At 34.9% G+C, this 22761-nt stretch overlaps 1 protein-coding gene across 3 annotated transcripts in view; it reads left to right on the forward strand.

Moving 5' to 3' along the window:
* LOC145694660 (uncharacterized) overlaps positions 1-21353 on the forward strand; it is a 104344-nt gene extending 82991 nt beyond the window's left edge. Inside the window, exons 7-8 of one of the 3 annotated variants that reach the window (XM_081771111.1) lie at positions 17770-17858; positions 20210-20453. In XM_081771111.1, coding sequence (XP_081627237.1) covers positions 17770-17858; positions 20210-20310 — 190 coding nt within the window. In that variant the 3' untranslated portion in view covers positions 20311-20453. Of the gene's footprint in view, positions 1-17769; positions 17859-20209 lie in introns of all 3 variants that reach the window. The other 2 variants (XM_081771109.1, XM_081771110.1) reach the window with 2 other exon arrangements.
* The last annotated feature ends 1408 nt before the right edge of the window (positions 21354-22761 follow it).

The following is a 22761-nucleotide window of genomic DNA, read 5'->3' on the forward strand; positions in this document are numbered from 1 at the left end:
ATGCCGGTCATAACACTGATAACAAGGAGAAATACCTAGAGGTACCCAGTTATTTAAACGTTCTCTCGGACATCCTTGTGCATCCTTGTTCAGTATGGTTTAATACAAAGGAATTCGTATTAATCCCTATCAGGAATTCGTTACGTATGTTGATCTTAAGGTTTTTTTTTTTTTTCGGGAAACCGGGAAAATTTAATATTGAGAGATTCATAGATCTAGAATCGTAAATTTGATCCCAAAATTGTTTAAAGTGTTCCTGAATTCATAGTATCTGCATAGTGATTTGAAATTATCCAGTGTTTGTCAGGCAGATTCACTAGTAATAATATCCTTTATTCGACCTTTTAATTGTCGAGTAGCAGTTTTTGGTTGGGAAATGATTTGTTAATTATGCACGTACTCAGGGTGTTTACTAGTCTGGAAAAGCCAAAGAACCGGAAAAAGTCAGGGAATTTGTAAATTTTGGAGCAGTCTGGGAATTTTCTATATATTCTGCAAATTTTTATGTTAGGTTAATTTTATGTTGCAAAATACTAAAAATTTAATGAATATTTTGTGAAAACAAAAGCAGTCTTAAAACAATCGTCTTTTCTATGTTTTCAGTCTCTTTTTGTTAAAGGAATTTACTTGAGTCCACTTTTCCGCTATAACTCATTCATATATCCTCGGCTTATAGTGACATTTTTAATACCCATAGAATTTCTGAAAGCTAAAACCACTTTGCGAACGAGTTTGTAGCCATACGGGGCAATCCAAATGAAATCAACCGATTTCCAGGTCAAAGGTTGCTGACAAATTTATTTATTTATTTATTTATTTAATTATTATTATTATTATTATTATTATTATTATTATTTAAGATTGTACCACATTCAGGGGGTTGAAAACGGATATTCATTTATTTTTTAGCCGCACAGGTTTGTTTGTAGCGGCCATTTTGTATAGGCACGTGCGCGTATTTTGCACTTTTCAGAGGATTCCGTTAAACGCTGTAACTTGTTAGGTTTTAAAGATAACGAGTTTAAACCAAAACCATATGAAAGATAATGGAATGCACAACAATGGACAACATGCTATGTTCTATGCACATTGAGACGTACTTAGGACGTAGATAAGAAACGCTCTGAACATCAAGGTTAGAAACCTAGAAATGACCATTTTGGAATGTACAATTTGAAACGAAATAAATAACTCGCCTTCAATTTTTCGTCTACATAGAGACTAGTTAATAGACAACGTCCCAAACAAGTTTCAGACCTGAGAACCGTATGCTTGATTTTTTGAAAATTTTTAAACATTGCGAATTTTCGAAAATCGAATATTTTCAGCATCAAGTATCTCAGGAAGGACACAAGTGAAAAATCTCAAATTTGCATAAAATAGACGATATTTGTGCAGTAACAGTGTGTCTACTGATACTGGAAATACTTGAATTATACTGGAATTTAATTTTGATACTACAAATATATTGGAACTTTCATCAACAGCTTTCAGCTTTTCATCAACAGTGAGCAATTAAGGAATTCATCTTGCCGACAGCTTCCTCATATCTAAATATTCATGACGAATATTAAAAACACGTTCGACTGAAATATTTAGCATCTTAACTATTTCTCATGTCGTTACCGAATCTCGAAATAATAATCCCTCGGCACACATCACTAGCAGAAATTAAGTAAGTGCTACCTCAGTGATACCAGATTGTGACATTAATTACTGCGTATACAACACAGTTGACTAGAATATTCAAAACTTAATTGCATAGAAATTATTGGAGAGAAACTAACTTACTTTTTCTGAGAGAAACTTACTTACTACCGATCTAGGCTAGAATTCGCTACTCACATTAACTAAGTAATGATAATTTCTATTTGAGAAAGTTGCGTTATCGGTTTGTTCCCAAAATTTAGTTTGTAAAATCTTAAATTAAGACATGCAATTTACGCAGCTTTTGACAGTTCGTAAGGATAGTCGTATATGAGGCTTATATGGACTACTTGTTCGAAGGATTTATATATATATATATATATATATATATATATATATATATATATATATATATATATATATATTTCATTTCCTCTTTTGTCTGCTGTTTCTGCAGCAAGTGGTCACCTGTAGAATTCGTGGACAACCATGACAAAAGTTTAAAATCTTAATAGTTCCGCATCTGAAAATCTTAATAGTTCCGCTTCTGAAGAAATCGATGTTTTTCCAACCCTCAGTTTTAACTTACAGTGATCCAACCAGCCTTATATTTATCCTCGTAAGTACCTTTCCTCTCTCTTAAAACGAAATAAGAATGAAATCTTTACGTTTTACGTCCTACGGTTATGCCGGCTAGGCTAAAGAAGGTGATGATGACAAATGAATGAAATGAAGAAAGTGGGAGGAAATGGGAGAACCATGAGAAAACCCACGCACACGGCGTTTGTCCACCACAAAGCTCACTTGGCGCAAGCTGGGATCGAACCAAGGACTCCGTGCACGAGAGAAGAACTCTCGACCACCGAGGCACCGCGGCCCTCCCTTTTAAAGCGTCTCTGTTTTTGAAGATAAAACTACAAAATTACTTGCTTTTAACATGCAGTGTACAGTGTACTGTAATGTCGTTCTTCCGCTTCTGAAGATGGACTTAAAACAAAATGTGAACTATATCTTTTTATTATTATTGTCTTAATGTCGATTAACACTAGAAGTGTCGCAGAGGTCATGTTAACACCTTTGGAAAATTATTTTTCCTTATTTCGGAAAGTTTTGAACATATTTTCGTGAGTGTTATGACTTTTTATTTCAGTTACTTTTCACTTATTCGTAGACTTGAACACTCTTTTCGGTAATTAGATTTTTTAAGCTTAGATTCATTACAGGGGTCATGTTGACCTTTATAAATATAATCCCTTTCATTTCCATTGTTCACAAATTCTGATGTTTGCAGTTTTAGATAATTCGTAACTAGTTCTGTACCTTTTTTCATATCATCATCAACTCAAAATTCAATGTACAAGGGTATCGTAAGGGTTTTAATTATCACCAGGAAGTTATTAAGATATGACAATGAAATATTGTCAGTGTTGTGTTTGGTTTTTATATGCTAATGAAGTTAGCTCCTAATGATTATCATTTTTTACAGGGTGTGCCAAAAGTGAGCCAAGTTCAAGATGGATAAGATTGAGGGTAGCAGTGTGATAAAGTTCCTGCATTTGAAGGGTAATGATGCCAGACAAATTGATGACGACATGAAGGCTGTGTATGGCGATGATTGTGCATCTTCTGACGCCATTGTAAAGTGGAAAAGGAAATTCCAAACTGGTCATATGTCCCTCATAAACGACTCAAGACCTGGAAGATCATCCCTGCCGGACGCCGTGGTCACTGTGAAGAAAGAGGAGTGTTTAATCCTCGAAGACAGACATGTAACCATTCAAACGATTGTGAATGAGAGTGGTCTCAGTTATGGTAGTGTGAGAAAAATTATCCACGACGAACTTCACATATCTAGGGTATCTGTGCAATGGGTTTCTCCTTTTCAGAAGCAAGCACGGCGTGACCTTTCCCAACAGATGTTGACGCACATAGAAAACAATGAAGAGGATTTTTCAGGCGTCTGGTAACCATGGATGAAACTTGGATATATCAGTATGATCCGGAGATCAAAATATATTTGTTTGGAATTATTATTCTTCAAATGCAGGAACTTTATCACACTGCGAGTCTCAATCTTATACATATTGCACTTTGGTCACTATCGGCACACCCTGTAAAAAATAAACAATCATTAGAAGTTAATTTCGTTAGCATAACACTGACAAAATTTCATAATCATATTTTAATACCTTCCTCGTTATAATTAAAACTTTACGATACCCCTTCGTATCAAGTTACATGATGTTTTCGCCGAAACTTTCAGGTCAAACATGAATACTGCAATACCTTTTAAGTCAGAAAATGTTACAGTCGAATTACAGATAAGGGAAAATGACTAATGAAGAATTTAGTGATACAAGTAATGATTAATCAAACAATTACGTCAAAGGCATTCATGAATTATCGATAGAAGAATATTTTTCTGTGAGCTGTGAAGAATCTACTAGCTGTTTTGGTAATAATGAACCGGTGACGACTGGAGTATAAGAGGAAAACTTGCAGACCGCAAGATATTAGACTGTTTTCAGGTTGAGCAAAGTTCTTGTGCGTATGTTCGCAGAAGAGCTAAACATTAAAACATGTTTCCTAAGTCTCCGGATCTAACTCTATACTCTGTTCGAAACACCTGCGTATAGTAGATTTATGTTTGATGAGACAGTTTTCCACTCATAACATGGAACAATGTGTTGGGCAACTACAAATAAATTTGTGCTTTGCAAGATAGTTACTTGACTTCTGTTTCTTTTGATGTAAGGGAAAAAATTTATACAGAAGGGAATCAAAAGAGGGCGGGAAGATAATAAGACAACCAGTGCTTCGACTGCAACTAACAATAAAACAACATACACTTCAATTTGCAAAGTGTATAACGGAATCAAGACAGAAGGTTAATGCATTCACTATAAGAAGTGTATCTGGCAGAATAGAGTGAAAAAAAAAGAAAAAAAAAATCGAAATTCCATTTTGAATAGGGGACAAAACTTGCATCATATCGTAGTACTTTACCATGGAAAATTCTAATTCTCTAAAATAATTTTTAGACGAAGCGCAATGGGCCTGCAATTTTTTATAAATTCGAATTTGGATATGGGGCAAAAGTTGTATCATATCGTAGTACTTTACCATGGGAAATTTCATTTCTATAAAGTATATTTTAGCCAGGTCGCAATGGGCCTTAAGTTTATAAATACTATAAATAAATACACGTTTATAGTGTATATGTATAATTATTAGGCAGCTCTTCGCTGAATGTGTTAAGATTCGTGGACGTATCCAGGTGGATTTCTAAAGCTACCGAAGTTCATACTCTGTGTTACAGGCTACATCAACCCAGAACTCACCACGAGGAGGTGGTTGCCATCGAGTGCCATCTCACCCCCCGCGAACATTAGATTGAATGTTTCATAAGTTTCATTCACGTCTTCGTGCAATATACTACGACTTTGTCTCAAAAATAGGCATTCTCGAGTGAATTTTGGAACCAATAAAGAAATCTCTCTCTCATGCCCCACATACTGATGATGAAGCTTCACTAACTATTTTCACTAATCTTTCCGACTGCTTGCGTATGACATGGAATCTCTGGGATATCAACACGTATATTTTCTGAAGAACAAATTTCTTGAAATTTGTCGTCTGTCACAGAAGTCGGTATTGGCGGTTCTGTTATGTTACACTCATTCCAGTAAGTTTAAGACTGGCTCTTGGAAGGAACGAATTTCAGTAGGTTTACACCGATTTCTAGATTGAAGGATTTTATTAGCAGCAAGGTATCGTGTATGAAGGATTTTATTAGCAGCAAGGTATCGTGTAGCTCATCTATCGTCACTAATCATAGCAATGAGAATATTTTCAGAATTCGCATGTAATGCATTTCTGGAAATTACTTTATTGACAGAAGTCTTGTATGGTTCTTGCAAACATCGCGAAAGTCTTATGATTAAGAACAAATACTTAGCTCCGTATTTGACAAGAGGTTTGAATTTAATGTTAAACCACACTGGTGCATATAATTTTACCACGAACTTTGGAGAGTTTTGAGCTCTCTTGAAGGATTTGACGATATATATAGACGCAAAAGTCTACGAGCCATTATTAACCAGCGGGCATGCACAAGTTTCCCAGGTTCCAAGTTTCTGCTAGGCTTTTATCATAGTCTCCACTTATGACAGATTTGCATATATCATACAAGTACTTTGTTCATAACTGACATCACGTACATTAAAAAATGTAGGAAGTTCTGAGGAGACCTTTTCAAACCCACACATTGAATTTGTTTCATAATTTACGAATGATCTACCAATAGAATCAGTAAAAATGTACGGACCAATAATTACACCATCGATTTCTTTTAGTAAATGACGATGTGGTGGTAGTTCAATGAAATGGAATAGCATATGCACCACTGCAAGGGACTCCTTAAATAGTTTTCGAGCACTCGAATCACTCCTCCTTTTGACCCTACATAAGCATTAGTGCCATCGCAGCCAATAGCTACCACATCTGATAAGTCCATATTATTTTCAGGTAATTCGCCGCAGATGGAACTAGCATTGTTCTTTGCTGATCCGGTCAATGACTTGGCCAAGAAATTTGTTACTCGGTTTTTCAAGGACACAATAATGTTCTTCCATCTCCATATCAATGTGACTTTTGGACATCACGAGTGTTTCGTCTTTCTTCCCATCAAAATAAATGGCATGAGGTTTCAGTTTATTAACAGTCTCTTTAGTTCTTACACTTTTTCAATTTTTCTTGTTTGTATTTTACTTTGGTTAATTATGTTTTGCGGCTGTTCTGGACTCACAATATTAAAATCTTCCAAAACCGCAGTAGCAATGAGAGCAATTTTTCTTCCAATCACACAGGTTTTCTTCTTCAATTTTGGTAAGGTTGGGAGGGATTTTGTCATTTGCATGCATCCAATCTGTGATTGCTTTCGTGTTTTATTCGAAGGATACTTCCAACTAAAATCAGGAGTTTCTCCAGCTTCAGCGTGTTCATTAGTACTTTCCTTTCTTGTTTCCGAAGATTACGAGGAGTCTGAAGATTTTGATGATGTAACTGGTAGTGGGTTTGTTGAAACCTTCACCGTAACATCGCTTTTTGGCTTTACTTTCTTCTCTTTTCTTCAATTTCTTTGTCCAAGTAACATCAATACTATCGGTCACTATTTTCTATTTGTCCTTTAGTCTGATAAAAACGCCATCTCCAATGCAGACACTTTGAGTATCCTGTCATAACGACACGCCATGAAATCTAAAGACTGGCAAGCCGTTATATCAAACAGTTTATTGATCTGCTCTTTTAATTCTTGTAATGCATTTGTTCTTTCATGCTTCTTCCTACTGCCAAATTGAAATTTTTTTTCAGTTTTCTGTAATAACTGTTGATCATTAGTGACATACGGCGGAGCGAAACAACAGGAATTGAAGTAGGTTTCCAAATGTCATCCACCTTCTCAGCTAACTTCATGGAAATCCCTCTCTGCTGGTTATTTGCTTCCTCTAGGGATGAGCACGAGACGAGTCGAAACAGGATTTTCCTGAAAAAATTCGAGTCACGACACGTCTCTTCCAATAGGAAATATATATTTTTCGAGCTGAGACATCACTTTTACAGTACATTTTCGTGACGAGATAGCCACAAATCTTGTCGCGTGCGCATCCCTAGCTTCCTCCCCCTCCAGCTGCAGACGCGTAAATAAATAACATGACATAACGTCTTTGTAGATTTGAAGAATTCCACTCCACTCGAGACCTTTGGCACTACAAAACGTATCTTCTCCTCTTGACATATTATTCCTGGTTGATTTTACCATCTTTCTTCTTTATAGCACAAAATAAAAATACCAGACGTTAAGCACTAACAGATTAGTAGATAATGAACCAACCAGAAACTACGAAATCACAAAACTAATCAGTTCACTGACGTATCAACATAGCCGCTAACCAAACACGTGTCCCGTACACTGCTACAACACTGATAACAATCATCAGATTATCAAACAGTTGCGCAAGACTTTAGCACTTTCACGAATGCGCATCATAATTTCGTGTATGTGCTATACCCTCTTATCTCTACCCAGCAAACTATTATACTAGTGATTTAATACAGCCAACAAATTCATTATATCAGAAAAAGACTGTTAGTAAGTTGCAAAATGCTTATTGTTGAACACTTTTCGTTTAACATTTCCAAATTTCAGGGCCTTTGCACCCGGGATAAAAATAATTTTAAAGAATTAAAAGTTCTTGTTATCTCAGGATGCATATTTTGCCCTCTATCCACAATACAAATCACAGTCTACTTAAAGCGAAGCGTTGCCAATTAGTTACGTAGTGAATGGAAATTGATTTATAAAATCTCAAATTTAAGGTCCCTTGCGCTTCGGCCAAAAATTATTTTAGAGAATTAAAATTTTCTATGGTAAAGTACTACGATATGATTCAACTTTTGCCCCCTATCCAAATTGGAATTTCGAAAAAATAATATATATATATGTATATTTCGCTCCACCCTAGTATCTGTTGATCATGTGCAAAGACAGTCGACAGAAGTATTTAATTCTTTTGAAAGTATCAGGAATAGACATTTGTTTTCTCTTATAAAATTAAGACGATGTAATGTTTAGACCGTATAATATTTTACCGAGAAATCGTTACGTACACATGTACATCATTCTATTAGTATACTGCTTGTCCACAAAAACACTCCGTGATTTTAATTGGTTATAAAACGAAAACCGTTTGGAATACAGAGTTAATTTTTTGCCTAAAGGTATATCAACACACAAGTTCAGGTGGTACATGTTCATTACAGTCACTGGATGTAGATCCCGCATGTTATGTGGCATTCATCTATTTGATAATCAGCCTCACTCCACACTTTTCCAAGCGTATCCGGCGTGATTGCGTCGATAGCTTCTGTTATTCGTTCCTTCAGAATTTCCATAGTACACTATAACTTTGAATATACCCACAGGTGAAATCACCTACATTAAGATGTAGTGACCTAGGAGGCCACTGGAGAAACACTTGATCATTGCGTCAAGCATGACCAATCAATCTGTTTGGCAGGAGCTTACTGAGACAGGACATTGCGTTGCCAGTGTTGGTGGACAATCTTGTTGAAAAAGATAATCACCTACCTCAGTAAGTTGTAGCATCAATTAGTTCCGTAACATCCAGGTAACTTTGGCTATACACAGTTAGATCTTAAAAAGAAGAAAGGTCTGTAAACTCTCCGTTCTGATATCACACACACACACAAATACACTAGAGAGAATAATGTTCCACCTCCAACGTAGGGAGGGGATTCTCCAATCTCCATATTCGCATATTGTGTCTGTTGTCCTTTCCAGACAAGTGGAAGCTAGCTTCGTCTTTGAAAATGATCTTGGACATAAAGTTGTTATAATTTTCGAGTGATTGCTGGAGATCCGAATAGAATTGCAGTCGGTTTGGATGGTCTTCAGGAGTAGGAGAACTTTACTTGGGATGAACGTGGGAAAATTTCCAATGGGAACGTTCCCTGGGTGCTGGGTGGTTAGTTGCTAAGCTGGTATACGTATGTTCATGCTCTTGGACAGCTACCAGCTGTAGAAACAAGGCGAAACATGTTGTTTTCCTCCTCTTCTTCTTGACGTGTATTGGGTAATTATTTTGGACCTCCCGCTCCTCCTGCGAAGAGCGTAAGTGTCCATGGGAGCAGACTGTATAAAATTTGTCCTTTGATCGAATTGCTCTTAGTTACTAAGGTGAATATCGTATTGCATGATTTTTTTGAAAACTCGGGATGAGAAATCGTATATGCAGGTGGCCGCATAGATATTGAATATGAATTGGCCTTGGTTTTCACGAAGAACTGCGGCATTGAAATTTTAGCCTGGGCCCTATTCCCTCGGAAATGCCTGTATAAACTAGATGAAACATGACTGTCCCAGGTCTTGAGTGAATAGTTTGTTATTTGGATTCCATTGAGCATGATCTAAGAACGGAAGCTCCTCATAGCATTTCATAACGTTTTTGACAATGAAGGATGAAAATTTGTATACTCAAGTCCCCCAGGGGGCTTGTGTTGCACGTGAAGTGTTATGAAGAACTACAACTATAATATATGAAACAAACGAAAACTATAATATATGATGATGTGCCTGTGTTGAAGCAGTGATGAGATATTTTTTTGAAACACATTCCCATAGAAAACGATGACTAGTAATCAGTCACCTATGCAGAGAGCCCCAAGGATCAAATTATGTCAATGAATTGGAAGTTAGTATAGCCTTGAGATCACCCGAAAAATTGGTTGTGATTAATGTGGCCCTGGCTATTGAAGACGTATTTGAAAACTGAAGGATGCGTTGACTAATGTTTCAAAACCACTTTTTTTAGTCTGAATGACGGAGGAAAATACTCTATGCATAAATCTCATAATAAAGCCCCAGATTCTTGTTAGAACATATTATGTCGAAGGTAATCATGTGTGTGTGTGTGTGTGGTGACGCTGGAACTTGTATAGGAAGGGAAAAGAATAGTTGTAATTGATAAGTGAAACAATGTACATGTGTTCATTGCTTCGTTTTCCGGAGAAGTCAATATTTGAGTCAGTTGCTGTATTTATTAAAATAGATAAGTAAAAACAGAACTTAGAAATATTAATAGTAATTAAATAATAATATTTAAGTTACACGTCCCATGAATATGTCCTGAAGCATTAAAACTGTATATGTTCGTTTATTTACAAAGAGTTTGAGAGACAAAACAATGAATTCTAACGAAAAAAGACTCATACATATAAGGTAATCTGAATTAAGCTGTGAACGTTTGTTTCGTGCTTCTTCACTTTGCGTTCAGCGTTAAAAGGAAGAGGACATAAAAATGTTGTGTAATTTCAACAACAAGAGATAAGCTCACAGAGTATGTAGTTGTGTGTGTGTGTGTGTGTGTGTGCTTCGTATTTCATTTTCGTTCCCAAGCGACGTGCGATAAAATTACTGGTGAGTTCTGTGAAAGCAGATGATGAACACAAAACATCACTTGCCGTATGTTAAAAAATAGTAATATAAATGGAGATGTGTGTTTTAGGCCGTGATAATATCAAATTATAGGTTTAAAATAAAAGAAGTGTTTATCTGTCTGTCTGTTGTATGTGGTCGGGGACCAGCCGATTGAATTGAAAATGAATCAAAATTTGATCTTGGTGTTAGACCAAGACGAAGTGTGTTTTCTGGGTAAATTTGAATACACGTTACTTTCAAAGTTATCCCACTCCGCATGAGGTAAGGAACACCTCTAATAGGGGGTGGGCCATCGAGACATGTAAAAATAATTCAAAATGATCTTTTTTAGTGTCAAATCAATACTTTACGGGGGCGCTGTGTTCAGTGATGAAAATCCGAACACATTAGCTCATCATGTATGAGGTTGGAGTGGAGTCTCCAGGGGTGATATCATGGATCTGGCTACACTATATGTAGTTCTCTAAATATAAGGCGCACAAGAAAATTTTTGATTTAAATATCTTGGATCAGGAGTCAACAGAAATTTTTGAACGGCCCCTGATCCATGTAGTTTTCGTATTTTCTACGGAATCAGATAATAATACTGAGCTAAGTGATAGTTTGAATCTGGGTACACTATATGTAGTTCTCCAGGAAAAAGCGTACAAGAAAATTTTTGATTGAAATATAATTATTGAATCTTGGATCAGGGGTCAAAATTTTTGAACGGACCCTAAATCAAGTTTTCGTATTTTCTAAAGAATAAGAACATCCTACTGAGTTAAGTAATAGTTTGGGTTTGGCTACACTATATGTAGTTCTCTACACATAAAGCGTACAAGAAAATTTCTGATTGAAATATATTGGATCTTGGATGAGGGGTCAAAAAAATTGAGCGGCACCTAAATCGAGATTTCATATTTTCTACGGATTAAGAACATCATATTGAGTTAAGTGATAGTGTTCCGCAATCATTGAGACACCATGCCCCTCGTAAGAGAGAGATGAAATCTTTCAGCTTAACGTTCCACAAATATGCTCCTTACGCTAAGGGAACACATGATTAAGACAAGTGATGAAATACAATGTGCAAAGAGAGTACCCCGATAAAACTCACGGATACCACAAATTTTCTCGCTTGGAGAACGAATCAAGGCGATCCTAAACACGAGAAAATCACACTATTATTCAGACACCGTACTCCGTAAGGGAGAGAAATCTTTCAGTTGAACGTCCCCTTTACGCTAAGGGAACACACAGCGACTGCTTTAATTCAATGATGTAATCATATAATAATAATAATAAAATGAATTCAAATTCTTAATAAGTTATTCTTCCATAAAATTAAACCAAGTATGTGAATTCGATATTATTATGATGATGATGGGACTTTATTTTAAAATTTAATATTAATTATTTTAAAGCTTTTTTCAAAATAAAAAGGCCTTATACTTAAGACAAAGTTGGATGATAATAATGAATTCAAATACTAACTTTTTCTTTTAACAAAAACTTCAAGTATGTGAATTCATTATTATTATAAATAATACTTATACAAGGAAAAATATGTTACGATTTTCTTATAAAAAACATTAGTGCACTAATAAAAAATTCTATCATATTGAAGTGTTTTAAACGAACAGAAAACAAATAAAACATTCCAGTTTAACTATATTTTTATTATTGAATTTATAACTACACTGTTCAGTATTAATCAATTTTTTTCTTGATGAACAGAAGTCCACTTCGTCGATACCCTCCAAAGATTGAGTATCGGTTTTCCCCCACCATGGCTGTGTCTGTTCACTATCAAATAAATCAGCAATAATTGAATCTATGAGTTTTTGTTTGCAAAATACTTTCATTTCCAATTTTAATCTTTCAGCATCAATGTTCGCATCACTGTTTGTATCAAGACATAAATTTGAAAAACTGATATTCATTCCATTAATAATACTCTTTACACATGTATGAATTCCGGGTAGTTCTCTGTATGTAAGACACTGCGATTGTACATGATTGCGAATAGTATCTATACACAAGTCAAAATATTCACGTAGCACAACACTGCAAACTTTACTGTTTTTCACAGCATGTTCAATACACGGTAATATTTCCAAGAAATAAAGCAAATCACTTGAAGTACACAGTATTTCGGGGAGCATGAAGTGTTCCTTTCTTCTTTAACACCACTAATTTTCACCCATTAGTTTTCGCACCACCAGTTCGTTTTTTCGTCCAAGAGATTTTATAAATGTGATTTCCACTTGAGTATCTAAATAGTGCAAAACAAACGGAGTCAAATGGTACAGGTTACTCCCACTCTGCCAAATTTAACTTCACTCCAAACACAAGTTCTTTACAAACACGAATCACTAGCTCAAATGTATCACTATCCAGTCCAATACAAATTAATTTGGTTTTCATTGAATTAAGTTCATATTCAGCATTTAACAAGTACTCTTTCTTAGTAGCCATAGTTGATGCACAAGCAGTCAAAGACATGTTACTCCAGTAGCTGATCAACAGAATAACGGCAATATGCATACAGATAACTGCGCATGCATGAAGGGGAGGACGAAGAGGAAATTCATGTTTCATCTTGTTTATACACGCCACCATACACTTACGATGAAGATACCAATTCAGTAAATTCAATATCGTGCATGTTACGACCAGATACATTAATCTTCATTCCTTTATATGTTAAACATACATTTCCACTTTGTAAATACGTTAATAATACACCATTATCTGCTTCCAATTTCTCAGTACAGCATCCTGGTAAAATCAATTTTTCGCACACTTCAAATGTCACACATGCCTTCCTATCATATATCGTAATTATCTCACAGTTTATAATACGAAATGATACGCCAATCTTTAAATCTCGCATTTTTGGAAAAGGAACCAATGATGGCATATTAAGCTTACCTAATAAATTCATTGACGATGCCATCTTTAATTTGACGTTTCTTCTTTCGCAAGATCTGCTAACGAAATGATCTACACAAACACATGTGTACACATCACGTTCCGTTTACGACGTCACCATCCTTTCATTCGCAACTTTTCATCACGTGATCCTCAGCTATTCACTCAAGACCTGGGAAATGACCATTGCACTTAGCAACGACCATAAGTCATGTTTCATCTTGTTTAAACATCACCTTTTCCGTTGAATAGGACCAAGGCTAAATTTCGATGGTGCTGCAACAACTTTCACGTGGGAACCAAGACCAAGTACTTGCATATATGAATTCTCATCCCACGTTTTCAAAAAAAAAATCATGTAATACGATATTCACCTTAGCAACTAAGACCGATTCGATCAATGGACACGTTCTTCGTAATAGGGGCTGGGTTCCAAAATAATTACCCAATACACGTCGAGAAGAAAAAAGAAGAAAACAACATGTTTCATCTTGTTTCTGTAGCTGGTAGCTGTCCAAGAGCATGAACATGTGTATACCAGCTTAGCAACTAAGCACCCAGCGCCCAGGGAACGTTCCCATGGGAAATTTTCCCACGTCCATCCCAAGTAAAGTTCTACTTCAGGTTTCAACGTCTGCACCAATTATAGTTTATACGGATGAATGTGCAAGCGTTTACGTAACACCTTGCTAACTGTACTTCTTGAGGTTTGTAGTTCTTAGCTAGCTCTGCGCACAGATTTCTTGGGGTTCCGCACAAAGGTTTATCTCACGCGATTAACAACTTGTTTCGTCACTGGTGGTCGGCCGGAATTACCTTTTCATTTGTCACACATGTCTTCTTCAAGAAAATCGTTGTATACTCCTGCTCACATAAACTTGGAAACTCATTCAGAGTGAGTCATTATCGCCTGCTGTCTTTCGACAAAACGCATGCCAGAAAAGAAATCAAGTCTCTTACGTTGAGATTCTCAACTTTCACTCACTTTCTTGGAGAAACGTAATGGAAATTGATCTACTCAAGTAAATTAAGTGGCGCTTAAGTGAGAAAATTAAGTTTAATATATATAAAACTATAATATATAACTAAAGAGGTAATGGTAGGGTTTCTGCTTCTGGGTCAGGAATGCCCAACGTTCAATCTATCGGTCCACTTGAGCAGTTGGGCGTCATTTTGCGGTCCACAATGCAACACAGCAAAAGTACTGTTCTTTAAAATTCCAGTTTTGTAAACTTGTTAATGTTTCAAAAACGTTAGATACCAAACACTGAAGTTCTGTAGCTGTAAATATATAGTTGTTAATGCGAATTTAAAATTTCACTCTAGCATTTATATAAGAAAGTAGCAATCCCTGTTAACGGTGCTTTCTTAGAGTAATGTTTTAAACATCGGCTTCGCATGTGGGGTTTTTAGTTTGATTCTCGTTGAGTTAGTTAAGGAAATTTTTATCATTTACAGTATTGATACTTCTGATGGATAAAAACATGAGAAATGTTCAATTTCTCTCGACCTTCGAGTTGAGATGGCTTTCTTCACAGGAGAAATACAAACAACATGTCTACAAAATGACATCTGTATGAACCTTTATTCGTACTGTCTGAGAATGTAACGTGTTTAGCAAACAACCGATGAATACATAAGGCTTATCCTTAATATTGGTCAAAAACGAACATAATATTGTGACTGATCAAAAACAAACGTTATTCTAGCAATTGAGGAATTGTTAATTTTCTACTTGTTCTACTATTACTGTTATTGCTAAAAATAATATTTTAGTTCGTCTTCTCCAACCTTTCCATATCTACGCTTAACCAAAATTTGTAAATCCGAACAATTCTTTACTATTCCCTACTATCTATATTTTGTTAAAATATCAATAGAACAGATAAATAATCTAAATTCTTTTATCCAAAGAAAGGGCGTTACTATGTGTCATGATAGGGACACAACAAATCCTACTTAGTTTCTGTTAAGGCATCAAATCTTTCGATCTTCATATCGTCCAGGAGCTGGCACCTACTTCCCCTCTTTCTCTTATAAGGGAATTCATGATTAGGCAGTGTCTAAATCAATTTCTTTTCCTTTTTACTATCAACTGCAGCATTCGTCTTTCTTCATTCATTCTTCTCAGAACTTCTTTTTCATATTTTCTCTTTTCAGCTGATTTTTCCATCCTTCTCCATATCTACATCTCGAAAATTGTAATAGATATAACTGTAGGAAAACGTGTGAAATTAGATTGATGTATGAATGACTGAGTATTACAGAGCCCGTTCTTTAGTCTCTTTTTCGAGAGGTGCAATTTATTAAATATGTCGCGATAACTGTTTATTTCATGAATGATGAAAATTGTATTTACAATAGCGAATGAACAATATGCTGTGGGACGTGTTTCCTCCTATTAGTTCTCACCCTGCCCTGCAACAAGCTATTTTGAAATGAGTCTACCTGACTCGTATATCATACAATATTTACAACTGAACAGAAAAGTGAATTTTATTGTTCCGTTCCCTAACACATAACCATCCGAGACAAGTAACATTTCGATTCCGGAAGGTTGCTTAGTAGACTGGTTTAATAATATATATGCCCCACTTAATTTTCTAGAGTTCTTCAGTTTCCAATACTCTCAAAAGAGAGTGAGTGAAAGTTGAGAATCTCAACGTAAAAGACCTGGGATTTTTTCTGTCAGCCGTTCGTTTCGAAAAGACAGGAGCTGATAGTTTCTGACTGAATATCGGATGATTGGTTTATATTGTTAACTGTTTTCTCAAACTTTCCATTTACACGTTACTCCACAGCAGGAATCTATTCTGATGTGTGGAAATTTCAAACCCCTTTTCATTAGCAAATTACCAAATATTTTAGCAATACGCATCGGATGATTGAAGCAAAAAGGATATGCAAATTATTCATAAAGCTGGAAGCAAACTCTTTGTTGTATAGTAACGGAAGGATAACTATCTTCGTGGTAGAAAGAAAAAATAAAGTTATCTTCATTGCAGTAAGTTAACTTTTATCTAATATATATATATATATATATATATATATATATATATATATATATATATTATTTAATTGGTTAGTACTGTATGATTAACTTATCAAATATATTGTCTATAGAAATGTATTTTATCAGATACAAAATTAGTTCGATGTATAAGTTTCTAATTACATAATTATTTACATGTATTTCAGTCTAAATTCACATACAAGTGTCACTGATTAGTGTAGAGATTTTAAACTGAGAAGACTTATAAGTATTTCTTTTGGAACTAAACAAAAGCGGTAAACAACAGCCAAATCATTAAATTAAACATTTACATACGTAACAAAATTACACTTTTAATTATTTAATCACATCTTCGTTTTTAAATTAAAATTAACAAGACATCTAAAATTGAGTTTCGAAGCCTTAATATTACAATTTCAGAAGTTCTTTATGAAGACTCAGTGCCTCCCCACGGTCGGCTACCGGCGGCACATTCACGTCTTTTAGTTTAGTGCTTATATAAAGAATGGAAGGAAAATGCCTTTCCCTGTTTATAGATCAGCGGAAATTATGATGGATATAGAGTCACTTTTTTGGACAGTCTCTGAACGAGTTTCCAAGTTTATGTGGACAGACGCATACCACTTCAAAACTGACGTTTCCGACGGTGGTTTCACAGCAGATGTGCGCCTGAACGCACGTTGCACAGACACAACACTCTTTATTGAGTGAAATTCCAAGACGCACCAGTTGCGTTGCTGTTCGTCGAGGGCCATCTTGAATTAACTGCCCTCTAACACAGTGAACAAGGAGTGAATGTTAAAACTTGGAGAGAGGAAACAAAAATTTAATGCGTTTCCTGACATGTACAAAGATATTGCAAACAGTTTTAATTTGAATTGAAATTACAGAATGATATTATGGGCTCGCTGTATGTTGGATGAGAAATGAAATGTTATATTACTTCATCGTATATTATGTTGTAAACTGAATGTAGAAATTGCAATTTGGCAAGGTTATAGGCAGTAATGAAAAATTTGTAAATAGTACCGTCATGCTGTTGAACGGTAAAATAACAAATATTATGTTCATAGTTACATGTTGAGTTAAATCAACGTATTGCAAATTTTCTGCTTGCTCTTTTGAACAAGAATAGGAGAGATGATAGTGAACATAATTGAATTTGGTATTTCAGCCGATTTGTTTCATGGCCTATACGCGGTAAAAAAGATGGTTTTGATGTCTGTCTGTTCGCCAATCATCTATATTTCTGCCCATCCTTTGGTAAGTTAACATTCCTAGATGACCAATTTGTAAGACCTTCATGAGACTCATAGAGTAGTTTTTCAACTTTCATCTCTTTCTTCAAGAATGAGGGTAATATACTTAAAACTGATAATTGAAATTCTGTTTATTCCAAAACAACTTCAATAATTTTATTTATATTTAAAAATGAATCATTTATATTGTTAATGGGTCAATCCATGCAAAGTGGTCGAGAAAAAAGAAAAATTGTCTCGACGTTTTCAATAAAATCAATTTTTATTCATGAATCCTATATCATGGTACTTCAAAACCACAAAAATAATTTTTTACAACATTCCATGGCGACGCAACGGCTGCCGCCATTTTACTTTTTTCGATTTTAGCCGTCTACGTTGTTTTCAATATCTAAGCATGTATTTGTCCTACCAAATTGAAAATCGCTGGACGTCTTCACCTCGTGCAGAGCTAAAACTTTGATCTCTTAACATCTTTGCCTTAAAACCACTTGAAGGGGTGAAATCAGGGTCTACAGTAGCAACAGTTTTGGACATTGAAAACATGTTTGAGAAGAGAAAACAACTGATGTAGAGGTCTGAACTTGTGTGTGCTAGTAGTCCGGGGTCATAAGTTAATAAGGAAAAAGTAGATCTGTAGTTGCTCCCAAAGGCCTGAAAGAAATCGTAAAGTTCGAGAATTATCCCAATTTGGCATGGTTCACTGACCAATATCTCCAATGGGCCTGGATAAAAAAATCTGAAATTTTGCGAATTGTTAGTCCTTGGGGATAGTTAACCACTCATCGTACTTTTTTTTACTTAACAACAAATTTCTAGTTGTTGAATTTATGAAAAAACACCTAGAGTATGACATCATTCCTTAATATTTAGAACCCCTTCAGCTCAAAAACACAAAACGCGCTTAGTTGTGTTATGATGTAGTAAAAGACTAACTATTCCCAAAATTTTATTTTTTTTATTCAGGTCCATTGGAGATAGTGAACAGTGAAACATACCAAATCGGCATAATTCCCCAACTTTACGATTTTTTCAGCCTTTGGGAGCAGCTACAGGTCTGTAATTTTTTGTGTATTAACTTATGACCCCGGACTACAAGCACACACAAATGCAGACCTCTACATCAGTTGTTTCCTCTTTCCAAACATGTCTTCAGTGTCCAAAAATGTTGCTACGATTTTCAATTTAGTAGGACAAATACATGCTGAGATATTGAAAACAACGTAAACGCCTAAAATCGAAGAAACGCAAAATGGCGGCAGCCCCGGCTTCGCCATGGGATGTTGTAAAAAAAATAATTAATTGTAGTTTTGAAGTACCCTGATATAGGATAAACATTCATGAAAAAATTAGATATTTTGGAGATGGTCGAGCGGCACATGCTTGATCACTTAGAATGGATTGACTCTAGTATAACTGATATTGAAATTAGATTATCTATTTTCGTATATGATTTTTAATAGAAATTAGTAAATAGTGTAGATTTTTCAAATGTGTTTATGATTTCACAGATTTCATGGTTATTATGGTTATTAATGAAGTACAAAAATTCTTGCGTCACCGTTTTATTCGAGGTAGGATTAGGCAAGATAAGAATCTCGCCTAAAATGGTGTACATTCTTATCTTAGAAAAATATGTTGTTCAGAAGCCTTTACGAGACACGGGATTGAACCAGTTTAGTATCTAACTAAAGTACTGCGGTAACGAGAAACTGGAAAAAATAAATAAATAAACTTAAGAGAAAATTAACGGACTTCAAGAACGCACTAAAAAGCAGTATTTTTTAAAATATTAAACAGAAAGGCTAGAAAGTAGGGAATAATTAAAACGCTAAAAAGCAAATAATAATAAACCACTTAAAAGCACAAATAATTCATTGCCATTATATATATATATATATATATAAATTGGAAGTCTGTGCCGAAGCAAACAAATTAATGGCTCCTGAAATCAGCATGCAAACTAATCTCATACTAGCCATAAATTTGTTTGCTTGCTTTCGACACTTTTTTATAGATAATGGTAATGAATTGTTTTGTGCTTTTAAATGTTTTAATATTATCTTGTTTTTTGCTTTTTTATTAGTTTCTACTTTTTCGCACTTTTGTTGGAGTCTGTTAATACTGTCTTCTAAAAGAATTTTTATAAATATATCTCTTTCCTCAATGATTCCCCAAAACAATGGATCCCCAATGAAACAAGGTGAAGAGATGAGTCATCACGAATGAAAGGTTTTAATACGTACTACATTTAGTAAAAAAACACTTTGTATATATAGTCTTCTCTTTCTACAAAATACAATGTAATTTTAAAACTATAGTATCATGTATTATTTAGTGTATATTCTTTTTCAGAATTGAAGACGAACTTCCAGAAATATGTTCCTGGAGAGAAGGTTGTACTGTATGTGGAGAGAAGTTTCAAGAACTTAGATATTGGAGGAAGCATATGTTGAAGAAGCATAATATGGAGGGATTTAAATGCCAACATTGTCCTAAGAGTTTCTCTGAAAGTTATCTTTTGAATCGACATTTGATTGTACATTCAAATTCACGTACCAGAGATTTTGCTTGCAAAATTTGTGACAAATCATTTTTGTCGGAAAAAATCCTAGATAGTCATATTCGGTATGTTCATAAAAAAGACGAAAACAGTGTGAAATGTGAAGTGTGTAATATGAAGATATTAAGGAACAAATTGAAACACCATATGGAAGAACATGAAGGGATTGCAAAGTATAATTGTCCTAAATGTGACAGAAAGTTCGCTTCAGGTAGAAAATTCGCTGATCATAAAGTCCTTCACAACCAAAGTTTCTTTTCTTGCGAAGTTTGTGGGAAAGACGTGAGAACACGATTTTTTTCACAACATATGAAGAACCATACTAAATCAAAAAAAAGCAAAGAATGTGAAGTTTGTGGTGCAAAGCTGTCTAGTATTAATACTCTTAAACTTCATATGACAACCCACACAGGTGAGCAGCCATTTGTATGTGAGATTTGTGGTCGAAAATTTGCTCGTGACTACAATTTGACAACACACCTAAAACTGCACAAAGGAGTTCGTAAAATTGTGTGTGCTTTATGTGGAAAGAGATTTGCTCAGAAGTGGAATTTGCGGACGCATATGAGGTCATGTCAGAAGAATTCTTCTGTAGCTGTAACCTAATGATATACCTAAGCGCTTTGGTAATCATGTTCGCGTTGAAACATAATAATTGTAAGATGTGATATGTAATTTCTTACATTTACTAGTAATAGTTATGTGCAAATCCATTCTATGGAAAATTTAAAGAAGATTAATTTTATACTTTCGATTGTAATTCGCTGCTTCTTTTCTAAATAATTATTATAATAATAATGTATGAATTTACCAGTAAACAATACAGATTCAAATAAAGGAACATTTGCATTAATAAATTTAGAAAGGAATATACTTACATATTGTATTTGCTCTAGTATTGATCCATGTTCCTAGCAAGTAAGTTAGAGTACTAATAAATAACATAAAATCGTTGCGAATGGAATTTATAGTGTGAGAACCCAGAATCTGTGTGTACGCCTTATCATGCCAGCTCATTAAATATAAGGTTCCTGGTTTCCATCCCAATCAGCCACATATCCGCCTACTCCTTGAGATAAATGCTTAAATCGGTAATTATAGTTTTTTTGATCATATTTTTAGAAATCCAGTTTTACTATCATACAAATGATGGAACCCATTTTAAATACAACAACATGGAGTTGTAATAAGTAGAAGTACCCCACTTTTGTGGCCATTTCACAGTGTTGCCTGTAATGAGAATAATTACAGTGATTCTTTTTTCCCCTAAATAGGTAAATTTTTTGATATTTTTAAGGGATTTTTAGTGATTTTTGCAGTGTTGCAGCGAAAAGTAACTATATTTTTGATAATTTTTATATGTAATGTAATTATTGTTCCCTTTTATGACTTATTTTAAGTACACTTTAATTAGTTTTTAATTAATAGTTTGCAATTATACTGGATTGATAACGCGTGTTAGATGGTGCCGCTGGCGCCATTAGTGTCTGGTTGTGCCGCGCGCTTTGTATATCTTATCACGTATGATTGACCTTTCCGCTGTTGCCCTTAACGTCGCGACTTCCCTTTATACTTTTCACAGCTTGCTTTGTATATCTTATCACGTATGTGTGATCTTTCCGCTGGCGCCCTTACTGTCTGGTTATGCTGCGACTTTGCTTTATACTTTTATCGCTTGCGTTGTATATATTATCACATATGTGTGACCTAACCGCTTGTGCCATTATTTATAGGTCACTCTTGACTTTTTTTTAATACTTTTACCGCCTGCTTTGTATATTGTTACCCGCTAGTCGCGCAGCAGCGGACGTTAATCGTATTTTCCTTTATAGATACCGGCACACTTTGTATGTTTATCCAGTACTTTAACTTAAGTAAGAAGACAAAGTTCACTTATCTTTGATGACACACCCGCTATTTCGCTGGCTATTTCCTGGTTGCGGTTGGTGGTTCATTGATGTTGACAATCTTCTTTATGACGTAGAAGAACTTGTTGCGCGAACCGAAAGCAAACAAATATTGCAATACCGCAGTTGTAGTTTCCGGTTTTAGGGTATATTTATAACCTCGGTTGACTATTTGATTTAGGTTATTATTGAATTTAATAAAATAATAATTAATTGGGTGAATATATAAATTTGATATTGTAATTTTATGAAAAACCTAATTATTGTGCACTTATGTATTGAAAAAAATTTTAAAAAGTACGAAAACTATACATTATTGCAATATGTAACCGGATATTTCTATGTTACGTGTTAGACATATGGATATTATCTGAAACTAAATATGTTTACAAACTCGCGTTGCATGCTGGTAATTGTTTACCACTCTTCCGAAACTT

This window comes from Thermobia domestica, chromosome 9 (assembly GCF_964235325.1).
Source record: "Thermobia domestica chromosome 9, izTheDome1.hap1.1, whole genome shotgun sequence".
In the NCBI taxonomy this organism is placed as follows: Eukaryota; Metazoa; Arthropoda; class Insecta; order Zygentoma; family Lepismatidae; genus Thermobia; species Thermobia domestica.